Source organism: Lycium ferocissimum, chromosome 9 (genome assembly GCF_029784015.1).
Source record: "Lycium ferocissimum isolate CSIRO_LF1 chromosome 9, AGI_CSIRO_Lferr_CH_V1, whole genome shotgun sequence".
NCBI lineage: Eukaryota > Viridiplantae > Streptophyta > Magnoliopsida > Solanales > Solanaceae > Lycium > Lycium ferocissimum.
Window position 1 is genome coordinate 28946345 of NC_081350.1, and position 11854 is coordinate 28958198.

Sequence of the window (11854 nt, forward strand, 5' to 3'; positions counted from 1 at the left end):
TAGTGTGGCGGTAAATCATTTCATTACAGCCTCCCTACTAAAGTGTGAAGCGGTAAGACATTTAACTCTCCTTTAGTACACCTACACGATCAACTGGTATGTTGTTGTTGTTGTAAGTATAAAAAAAAAAGAAGAAGTTTTAAGTTATTCCTTCTGTTTATATTTACTTGTTCATTTTTAACTTTGCACGTCCCCTTAAAAATTAATAAATGAAGTATGTATTTTATTATAATATCCATATTAATTGGTAGATAGTCTCATTGAATTTAAAGAATGATTTTGAAATAACTAGTTAATGTTAAGGGTAAAAGAAGAAAAATAAAGTTTGTCTTCCCTGATATCCTAAAAATGGACAAGTAAAAGTGAAAATTTATATTTAGTACAGTGAATAAGTAAACATGAACGGAGGAAGTAAATCATTTCGAAATGTAAAAATGTATCATTCTTTTTTAGACATATTTTAAAATATGTCACATAAATTAGGACAGAGAAAACACTAAATACGTAAATATCCACCTTATTTCATTAAATTTGGAGTTATTTATCTCACTTCCCGAGTGAGACAAATTAATCCAAGAATTATAATCTCTAGAATATAATCCTGAATAATTTAGTTCGCCAACCAAACAATTCCTAGATCCCTCTCTCCCCGACCTCTATATAAATAACAGCCATTGCCACATGTCTCTTCTCCCTTCTTCCCCTTTCCCTCAAATCTGTACTATCTACTGTTACACACACTCTCTCTCACACACACACACAGAGTATGTACGTTCATATCCTAAAATCGATGTTTCCAGAATCAAATCCTCTAAATTCACCTAAACCCTAGCCAAATAATTCACGTAAATGCCCTGCCCTTGCTCCTAAATTAAACTGTTTTGAAAAAAAAAAAAAAAAAAAAAAAGAAGAAAGAAGTACCTCGTTTATATATCCGGGTCGGGTCGGGTCACCCGTTAAAATGTCGGAGGTGCCAATGAGGAGATACGGTGTTGGATACGCTTTAGCACCGAAAAAGCAAGCTAGTTTCATACAAGTTTCTCTAGTGAATCTCGCAAAGGAAAAAGGAATCGATTTAATCAAAATCGATACAGATAAGCCGTTAATTGATCAAGGACCGTTCGATTGTGTGCTTCATAAACTCTACGGTGAGGATTGGCAACGTCAATTAAATGAATACGGTACCAAAAACCCTCAAACCCTTATTATCGATTCTATCGAAGCAATTGAACGTTTACATAACAGGATTTCAATGCTTCAGGTTGTAACCGAGCTCGAAATCGAGTCTCAAACGGCGTCGTTTGGAATACCTAAGCAAACTGTAATTTACGACGCGAAAATGGTGTCCAATTTATGCCTTGAAAATGAAGGTTTGAGATTCCCTGTGATTGCGAAACCGTTAGTAGCTGATGGTAGTGCGAAATCGCATAAAATGTTGCTTGTGTTTAATAAAGATGGTTTGAGGAAATTGAAACCACCTATTGTGTTACAAGAGTTTGTTAATCATGGGGCTGTGATTTTTAAGGTTTATGTTGTTGGTGATTATGTGAAATGTGTTAAAAGGAAGTCGTTACCCGATGTGAATGAGGATAGTTTAGGGGGATTGGATAGTTACTTGTCGTTTTCGCAAGTTTCGAATTTGAATACTTGTGAAAAGAAAGATGATAAATACTATAAGTTGATGAACTTGGAAGATGTAGAATTGCCCCCTTTGAGTTTTCTTGCTGATATAGCTAGAGGAATTGGGCGTGCGACAAAATTGCATCTTTTTAACTTTGATGTGATTAGGGATAATAGAGTTGGAAATAGGTATCTTGTCATTGATATTAACTATTTCCCTGGGTACGCAAAGATGCCAAATTATGAGAGGGTGTTAACGGACTTTTTTTGGGATGTATTGAATCGGAATGATAAGGGGTTGGAGAGTTTAAAGAAGGTTAATTGCGAAAAGGAAGTTAGGGTTTTGGTCGGGAATAACGGGTGTGGTGAGGATGAAGGAGCATTGCCTGTTTCACCTCTGAAGATGGAAGAAAACGAGAAACCTATTCAGGTGTGAAATGTCAAGTGCAGAACTCAAAACTGGTATTTGATTTAAAGCAAGGTGCAGGGACTTATTTTAGGTAGGGAGTTGGTATAGCAGTGAATAAGTAGGTTCTTTGCTTTGATATGTCTTCTATGAAAGCATTAGATGGTAATCTTTGTTCAACTTGTATATTCTATCTTTGCAGTAAGATAGGTACTTTTGCAGATACTCTTTATCAGGAAAACTAAGTTTTTCCTTCAAGGCAATTGTAATTCCTGGCTCAAAATATCTTAATGTGCGCCTTTGACAACTTTGATAAATGAATTTTGCTGTTTTCTCGATGGTTATTCTTTTAAGTATTTTCCCCATTATGGTGCTATATTGGGAAGTCTTATTGCAGATGAAGTGTGCATTTTGAGATGATGCCACTTACTGTTTATGTTATTTATTCTTACAAGAGGAACCAGATTCCTGAGAGATTTTTCTCTTTGGCATCAGCGTGATGGATATTTTATTTGATTGTCTTTCGTGTGGCAGTTACTATGAGATTGTTTCTACAGGAATATTCCTTTTCTGAACGACAGTTTTTATTTTCTGAACCATAGTTCAAATCTTAATTTAGTAGCTTTATGACTAACTAGTGTTGAATATCAGTATCTTTTCTTGATAAGGTAAATAATTTTATTAATGTCAGGAAAATTAGCTGATTGTATCTTACACTATATAGTCTTGTCAGCGGCAAATTTAGTTCATCATGAACCACTAGGAAACCCCTTGTTGCATGTTTTATGTTCACATAATGTGGGTAAATCACTAAATCTTAGAGCTAGATACGCCAATAGGTAAGGCTCGGCATGCACTAATTTATCTGTTTATTTTTAGTTTAGTTTTTACTACCTCTTATCCATTTGACACTTAACAGTAGAAGCTGAATTCTCTTGCTGCTCTAGGGTTAATTTCTGCACTTCTGCTATTTCGGCACTATGACCACTACGCGTCTGAACTCTGAAGAACATAAAACTATTAGCATTGATTTTTTTTTTTTTTTAATCCTAATAATTTGCCGAGTTGTTTGTGTTAAGGAACCATTATTCAATAGATTGCATTAGTTGACGGGCTTTTTGAAGATTGCTTAGTGAGCGCGAGTTTTACAATATTAGGAGATTATTTCTGCGTGAAATTTATTCTTGTGATGCACGGTTGTAAGACTGACAAGCTTACATGGTGGTGAATATGGGCATCTAACATCCAACATATCTACAAGGTGAGTGTCATAAATATGTGGATGTTAAGATGGTTGTGCAGCATATAAGATCAGATTACATCTAACAAAAAGTGCAAGTAGTACATATAGAAGGTAAAATAGAGAGACTGTCTTTTGAGACAGTTTGGTCATGACCTACGTTGACCTCCCTAGGCAGTAGGTGACTATGGTGATTGTAGGTGTTAAAAAGGAGATAAGGTAGACCTTAACGTTACACGGAAGGAAATTGTCATAAAATATGTATAATCTCTTGAAATCCATAGACTTAACGAAAAATAGGTAATAATGGAAGAAAAAGGTCCTTATAGGTGATGCCAATTAATTGGGATGAAGGTTTAGCCATGGTGGTACAGTACTTTAGGTTCATTATTTGAATTGTCTTTTTTGTAGTCCAATGTCACTGAACTTCCCTTCTTTGCATCAAAGGTGAGACCTGGGGAAAATGGAGTGAGGAAGTCCTAGGGCTTGCCCACTTTCAGACTAGGAGGAGAAAGAACTTGAAGCTCTTAAGCTGGGGCTACTCTCCTCCATTGAGAAGGGAATCAACTTTGCTAGTGAGAACTAAAAACAAAATTAGATCCAGTTTTCTAGAGTGACAGTTTTGGACCCGTGTGGGCAATTATGTCGGATCCTTTGCGAGTTTCTTGCAGCCAGAGGCATAAATTAAATCCTATCCGGATGCACAGACATTTCTAGAAATAATGATTGTCAAACTTGTGACGATGCATTTGCCTAGTATAGGGGTTTTATTCTCAGGTAGGAGCGTCTTCCAACTGTGGTTAGGAGTAGTCAGTCGATGTGAGGTGAAGAATATTCATGACCAAAGGTTTGAAATGAGTCTTAATCTTCTAGATATTTATATGCCAGTAGAGAATGTAGATAACTTCTGGTGCTAAGAACTTAAACTTTTTAATGTTGCATTGAGACGGGTCTAAATGGAGTGACGTGAACAATTAGGATTCATATAGTCGACCCAACTAGCTAGGGGTTGAGTCATAGTTATTGTGGTTGCTGTATTATGTATCAAGTTCTTAGTGGTTTAGATGAGAGTTGCCACGTACAAATAGGGAATTTTTGTCTTCGGATCATCAGTATCTTGTGATTTTGAGCTATGTTACATCTTACTTGCATTGATATTTTTACTTTGATGTAAGAGGCTTGTATTGGTTAATATTTTAGACCGAAAGCTTAGTCTTGTTTCAGAATGTTGCATGAATTGTCCTGCTGACTTGTTTATTTGAAGTTTTAGTCAGAGACATGATAGTTTGCGCTACATATCACGATCAGGACCCTAAAAAAGTAAATGTGAGTTATGATTTATTAATTAGATATTTTAGAGCTTCATATCTTACACTGATGGAAAGTTAGTCAGTATGACATGCATTATTTAGTGTGATTTGCCATGAGAAACTTGGGGTAGTTCTTTGATTTTACTTTTCTATGTTTTGTTCTTATTTGGATAGTAAAATAAATGTTAGCAGTGTTATGTAGATTGTTGCATCATTTTCATTTATCATTACATTTTCATGTTTAGTTGCACAACTGCGCCAGGTTTGGATGGTATAACTTAGTTGCTTGACTTCAAACACATAAGGATGATAGGAGTTCACATGAGTTGCATGGATCATATTGGCAGTAACCCGAGTGCTGACAACTAATCAGGTGTAAGTACGAGAATGTTTGCTGCCCCAGTACCTTGAATCGTCTCCTTTCCTCATTCCAGTGTACCGTCCCATCTCCTCATGCATTGCATGCATCTGTGTAGTTTCATAATCTTGCACTATGTTTGTGATTTGTTTCGGTACAAATAGTTTTCCTGAAATATCCGTAACATGTAAAAATTAAACAGGTTGTGTTCCTGCAGTGATGTAGTGGTGGCTTGGAGGATTCGTTATTGGAAATTTTGTTAAGTTGGTACACACCATTAAACCAAATAACAACTTGGAATTAGGTTGCTGATTTTGTCCCGCAGCTTGGCCTCAAAGAGTGAGGATCGTTTGACTTACTATATGTATACTACTGGAAAGTTAAGTAGCAAGTGCTTGACTAAGGACCTATATGTGTATCGGTGTCAATGTCCATCAACTTTTTTGTAATGTCATTTTGGCAATTGCAAAAAGTTTCAGGTTGAAGGGTTAAAAAATTGCTTTAATTAATAAAACTGATTCAAAACCTTTTTAAGAAGTTCAGGTCTCGAACCCAAGTTTGGTAATGCATTTGTCCTTTCAGTTTTAGCAACATGTGCCTTTAGTTGATAATCAACTTTGTTCCTGGTCTAACTTGTAAAGTATATGTTTCGGAAGTTCAGGTTCTCCTTTTAGGAATAATTTTGTAAAGTATAGCTAGTAGGATACTGAATAAAGTCATGTCACGGAGTAAAGAAAAGATAACAAGAATGCTTGTTTAAAAAGGAATGAGGAGTAAAAGTGAAAATACTCTCATGGGAGAACATGTTAGGTTCAGTTCAGTTTCTTGATTCCATCGTTTTCTGCATTGTGATTTACATTGTTGAAGTTCCAACTATTGTTATGGCTAGTAGATGAAGCCCAAAAAGGAGCGGATTTGTCGTGTTGAAATCCTATTATTGGTTGAAAGGCTGTCTTGAGCCATAGATGTGATGAGTGCAAATACATAATAGGTAGGCTTTTACTCACCTTCAAATCGTGAAGAAAAACAAACAGATCTGGACTTTCACCAACCATCTAAAATAGCTGCCTAGTAAACTGTGAAGTAAATTGTTACGGAGTCCTGACTTCCCCGATATCTTTCTTTTTCTGCATGCTTTGGCATTTAGTATCATTCCTGGTGTCTGCACGTTATTTTGCCTACCAGAAAGCTTGGGGATGTGGCAGTGCTGGTAAAGATATCTTCTTTTTTCCTTTTTCTTCTGGTCATTTCGCCATGGGTCATCCACCAGAGCTGGTAAGGATTTGACTGTTATCTCTGGACCTTTTTCTTGCTGTGAAAGCAAACCAAATTGAACATTTTTGTGTGCTTTGCGGTAGTCAACTTATTTGTTGCGTGGTACAGGATATACTTGTGTTACGACATTGGATATGAGTATCTTGTTATTTTTATGCCCTTGTGCATTTCCACTTGCGGAAAGCAGTATGCTTAAGGTTGTGCAACAATGAATTGTCGACTCATAAAACATGCAATGAGGTTTTAGGCACTGTGCTTGCATCTTTGGGTTTAAAAGAAGCTGGAACTGTTAAGGAACGCTAACCTCCTAAACTGCAAAAACTTACCCGCACCGGAGTGTTTACACTTAGCCAATACATGCGTGCCATGTTTTTACCCTCTTAAACCCTTTGCAAGCCCATTCGTTACAACAGATTGTAATTTGTTAATTTGAATGTGGAGTTCATGATTTAGGCTTTGTGTTTTAGTACATTATTTGGATGATCTTTTTGGGATTGCTTTTCTAGAAGCTTGACATGTCTTGGATTGGTATGATTGCGTTAAGAGTTCACAAGAATACTTGAATCAGATTATCACAATTAGTGGAAAATGTTTGTTTGTCAATGGATTTATTTACATTTTCTATCCTCCATCTAACTAATGTATTTAAACCCATGACCAGACTTTGTGATGAACTGTCTATTCCTAGTAGTTTTGAATTGAACTGAAACCAACACACATGTATGGAGACTCCAAATCATTTGAACAATTCATGATTTTATTCAGAAATAAATGTAAGAAAAAACAAAAAAAAGTAAACTGACGGCTGTGGGATTTGAACCCACGCCCTTTCGGACCAGAGCCTAAATCTGGCGCCTTAGACCACTCGGCCAAACCGTCAGTGATATTTGATGAATCACGTTTAAAGTAAGTATAATAGAAATAGAAGTTACTTAAGGCCAAAATATCGAGCTCAATTGGTTAGAGTACATAATGGACATCATTTGATAACGGTTGTGTTTAAACAAAAAAATTGACTGGAGAGGTGAGTGATAAATTTCATCTTGTACGACATACAACGTGGATGATCAAAGGGAAATTGATCAAAAGCATGTTGTATGTTGAAATTATACTCATTCTCTTAGCCGCCACTGCCCTTTAGGACAAGATTTAAAAGGAGAACTAAGAAACATGCTAAATATAATATTCTAAAACAACTTGGCAGTAAGTAAGAACTAGGTTACTGCTTTTCATATATTAGAGAATAAAAGTCAGTCACATACATTCTTTTCTTTTGAGTTAAAAAGAATGAATTTGCCCTCGGTCTTTGTTCATCGCCTATACACCCCCCACCCCCCCACCCCCCACCAACAAAAAAAACAACCAAACCCATTCTAAGAAATTGTACGTTCAAATGGTTTGGTCTTTAAATTCTACCTTTCAAATGGACTGGTCTTTAATTTTTGCCCTTCAAAATTGAACTTATGCCTAGCGGGGTATAAGTTAGGCCTAAGTTATTTAAGGTTTCAGTCATAACTTGAAAGATAGTATGATGCGAAATTATGAATTTATGTCTCATGAAAAAGTTATTTTTATTGAGGGACACAAATGAAACCAGCACAAAATAGGGACCATTCCTGGTCCAAAAATTTGAAACTAGCCCAAGTAGTCCATGTAGTACTTGACTTTGGGCCTGTATTGTTGGGCTTCATTTCTGGATTTACGTACAAATCTGACACTGTTAGCTCGCTGGCTTTACAAAGTTTCAAAAACACCGAGAATGTGTTTGGAATGATGGAAATTTTTTCATGAAAAATAAGTGAGTTTCTTACTTTTTTTTAGTGTTTGGTATGTATACAAAAAGTTATTATCTCAAGAGCATTTATATGCAATATGGACAAACACTACGAGGCTAGGATGTGGTGGGGAGTGGCAGTTTGGGGTGGGATAGTCAAGGGTGGGGTTGGGGGCCGTTGGGAGATGGTGAGGAGACAATGAGCTTGTAAGGCCACTTATGAAACTTGTTTTTCCTACTCTCACTAGAAAAGTCATTTTTGTTACTCTTAAGGAACATGTTTTCCCAAAAAAAGTGTTTTTCAAAATATCTTACTAACCAAATATGAGAAAACTGAAAAATAATTTTCAGAAAATGTTTTTCTTCATACCAAACATACACCTAGTCGTAATAGTTTGTAGCCGTTATGTACGCACAGGGGCGGAGCCAGCCCTTCGGGTGTGGGTTCGGCCGAACCCAGTAGCTTTTGTCTGAACCATATATTTATATTAAAATTTTTGCCAAATATGTACAAATTATTAATTAAGAACCCAGTAACTTTAAAGAATTAGAACCCCGAACCCATAAGCTTCGAATCGTAGCTCCGCCTCTGTGTACGCAGTGTCTAATAAGTACACATATTGATTAGACACATCTTATAGATTGATTACACATTGCATACTGACTTAAAGTTATAAAAATAAAAGGAATAATCTAGAGACCTCCTTACAGGTTTGGCTTCGTAATCCATGCCTCTCATGAAATTTATGATATTATGCCACCCTTCTCTGATTTATTTATGATAATTTCTTTTTTGTTTTCTGCAAAATGTGGCGCAGTATTTTTTATTTTTCTGCCAGAAGGGTTCTTATCAGATGAAATAGATAAATGACCACACGGTGAAATAAAATTTTCGGCCATTAGGCAGTAAGATGGACCCACCGGCCAAATGTGAAAAAATCCCTCTTAAAAATGCTTTTCTATTTCTTGTTGCTTTTTCTCATATGCCCTTCAATTTTCTGTGTTATACTTTTTCTCTATTCATCCTTTCTGAGATTTGACAGCTGGTCATTACAACTTGTTAAACTTAATTTATTTGATTAGTTAACAATGGATGAGGAGCGTATTACTCGCGCGTTTTACTAAACTCTTGGCTTTGTAGTCAACAAATAGTTGTTAATTAGTACTAGTAGATGTTCAATTCTGGCTTCTGTCAATGGCTTTGGAGGCATCATGAGATTTGTCATTTACGTGTCAAATAAGAAAACAAGAAAATATAAAATAGACTATACCATCTAAATTACTAGTATTTAATTTTTTAAAATATCAAACATATATGTAATCCTTGTGCTTTAAACCCTTGAATAATTCATGTAGAAGGCTAGATAGTCCCCAACTAACGGTAGAAATAGCAATTACTAGTCACTTTTCGGCCATATATTTGAAAAATATCTACTATTATGGAGTCCCAAATTTCGTAGATGAAACTCAATGACATCGTCTTGGAGTTTCAAATAATTTCACCTGCGGAATTCAAAATTCTATGACAATGGCTATTTTTCAATTGCATAAGCTGAAAAGTGATTATTTATAAATTTACCCCCAACAAATGAAGCATTAGCCCCATGAAAATTCTTAGTCCCAGTTCTACCTTTTTAATCATTCTTTTCAAGATAATATTTTGAGACATTATGCTTTTACAAATTTACACTGGTCGGAATATACAAAAAGTAAAAGCCTTTTGAGTTTCAACACTAACTACGTACACAAATTGAAAACAAAACTACAAAATTATTACCACCATAGCTGCGTCCCCTTTTGTCCCTTATTATACACTCCCTACCAAATTAATAAGGGGAACAAAAAAGTAAAATCCTCAACAATTAAGAAAAATAAAAATGTCGATTAAAACGTGTACAAGATATAAGAGTGTTGAGAAAATTAGGAAGCTACACAAATTAACATAGAAGCTCAATCATGATGTGTCTATACCTACACAAATTAAATAATATCTTGCCAGAAGGAGTTATTTGCTTCATCATCCAGACTTTTTTCCCATGCATCAAATCCCTTGCATTCTGAGATATCATAACTTGGAATTTCAATTTGCTCAACTAGTGCTGGAAGTGAATATTCTGAATTATCAACATTAGACACTTTAGTAAATCCATTAATAATCATGTTATTCTCCAAAATATTCGGATTTAAGACCATACTGTCCGATGAATTATTCGAAATTGGAGAGGGTTCATTTGTATTTGTCACGTTAGTAAGGATTTGATCATATGGGGCAGAATTATTGTACAATTGTTGCATGGGAAAATTTTCTTGTACTAAAGATGGAATTAATGGAGGAGGAGAATTTAGGACTTGAATTATGTTTTGAATAAGATGGATTTTGGCCATTTCAGTCAATTCCGCTTGTAACCTAAGAGCAGATTCAAAAGGATTCATCAAATTAGAAAGGCTAAGAAGCAAATTTGGATCAGTTATTGGTTGATGTGTTACTGGATCAATCCCAGACTTAAGAAGCTTTTTCTTGATATGGGTGTTCCACAAATTCTTGATTTCATTATCAGTCCTTCCTGGAAGATGAGCTGCAATTCTTGACCATCTACAAGAAAATATATAATAATGTTAATGCAAAAATAAAAACCGGAAATCTACTAATATAAAAGGGGATTTAACTTATATCAACTGACAATTTAAAAAATTATTACGCTATAGCAATACTATTTAACATGTTGCATAGAACCCGTAACTTGTACTATAGTTTACATCCACTATAAAATGTGAGTTTTAACTTATATATATTGACAATGTGAAGAATTTTTACACTATCAAGTGTATTCTAACATGTCGTAGACTCGTAGTAGGTAGGTGATAGTATTCGAAAGGTAACTAAATAGTGCAAAAATTTCTAATTTTTGTACCGTCATTATATATGGAGGTTAGTTAAACTTTAAAAGGGTACTATCAATGGGTTAAAATCATGAAAATATCAAGAACCAAGGGAAATATGGTAAAAAAAATTATTTTGTCTAATCCCGCTTATTTATATATTTACCCGAAGTTATCTTTTAGGTGACCTCATAGTATAAGAATTATTTTATATTGTCAACCAATGGAAATTAACCTCTAAAATGGAACAATGGATTTTCTTTTTTAACAATGGATTAAGAGCATGAAAATATCAAGAAAAAAGGAAGATATTGAGTAGTCTTACTTATTTCCAAGAACAGAATGAAGGTTGATGATCATTTCCTCTTCTTCTTCTGAAAAACCCCCTCTTTTAATATCAGGCCTTAGATAATTTGTCCACCTTAATCTACAACTTTTGCCACATCTGTTTAAGCCTGCTCTCCTGGGGACTAATTGCCAATTTCCATGGCCATGTTCTTGAATATATTCCATTAGCTTTTCATCTTCTTCAGTTGTCCATGGGCCCTTCTTCAAATCATTGTCTAATTTGCCAGATGGATATCTCCCCATTTTCAAATGAAAGAATGAAAAAGTACTTACAAAGTTAAAGATTTTTCTGAAGGACTGATGAGAAGATTGGAAAAGGTACAATTTTGGGAAAAAATGGAGAGAATTGTGACGGTTTATATAATTGCATGGAAGTCAGTTTGTATAGCAAGAGGTCAACTAATTTCTTCATTTTATATTACACAACAAAGCTTCAGGCAACACGGCAAAAGATGATCGAGGTGGCCTAGCAAACCTTGTTTGGCTCATCAAATTGTATTAAACTAATAAGAATTAGGTAATATTGCTACTGTCAATTTCACAAGCAGAGTGAGATTTTTCTGTCAACATATCTTTAAAAAACGTGTTGGTAAGCCACCAAGATAATATCTTTTGGATTATAGTTCTTTTTGGTTGATTATGT

At 35.1% G+C, this 11854-nt stretch overlaps 2 protein-coding genes and 1 non-coding gene across 3 annotated transcripts; 1 reads left to right on the plus strand and 2 right to left on the minus strand.

Annotated features, from left to right (window-relative positions):
• The first annotated feature begins 675 nt into the window (after positions 1-675).
• On the plus strand, positions 676-2364 carry LOC132030176 (inositol-tetrakisphosphate 1-kinase 1-like). The gene has a single exon (XM_059419703.1). The coding sequence runs from the start codon at positions 962-964 to the stop codon at positions 2054-2056; it is 1095 nt and encodes a 364-aa protein (XP_059275686.1). The 5' UTR covers positions 676-961; the 3' UTR covers positions 2057-2364.
• A 4644-nt stretch (positions 2365-7008) lies between these two features.
• On the minus strand, positions 7009-7088 carry TRNAL-UAG (transfer RNA leucine (anticodon UAG)). The gene has a single exon. It is a non-coding gene; the product is annotated as a tRNA-Leu (tRNA).
• Positions 7089-9701: 2613 nt separating this feature from the next.
• On the minus strand, positions 9702-11576 carry LOC132030177 (transcription factor MYB53-like). Its single transcript, XM_059419704.1, has 2 exons — positions 11189-11576; positions 9702-10576 (listed from the first exon to the last, which is right to left on the minus strand). The coding sequence occupies exons 1-2, from the start codon at positions 11452-11454 to the stop codon at positions 9964-9966; spliced, it is 879 nt and encodes a 292-aa protein (XP_059275687.1). The 5' UTR covers positions 11455-11576; the 3' UTR covers positions 9702-9963.
• Positions 11577-11854: the final 278 nt, after the last annotated feature.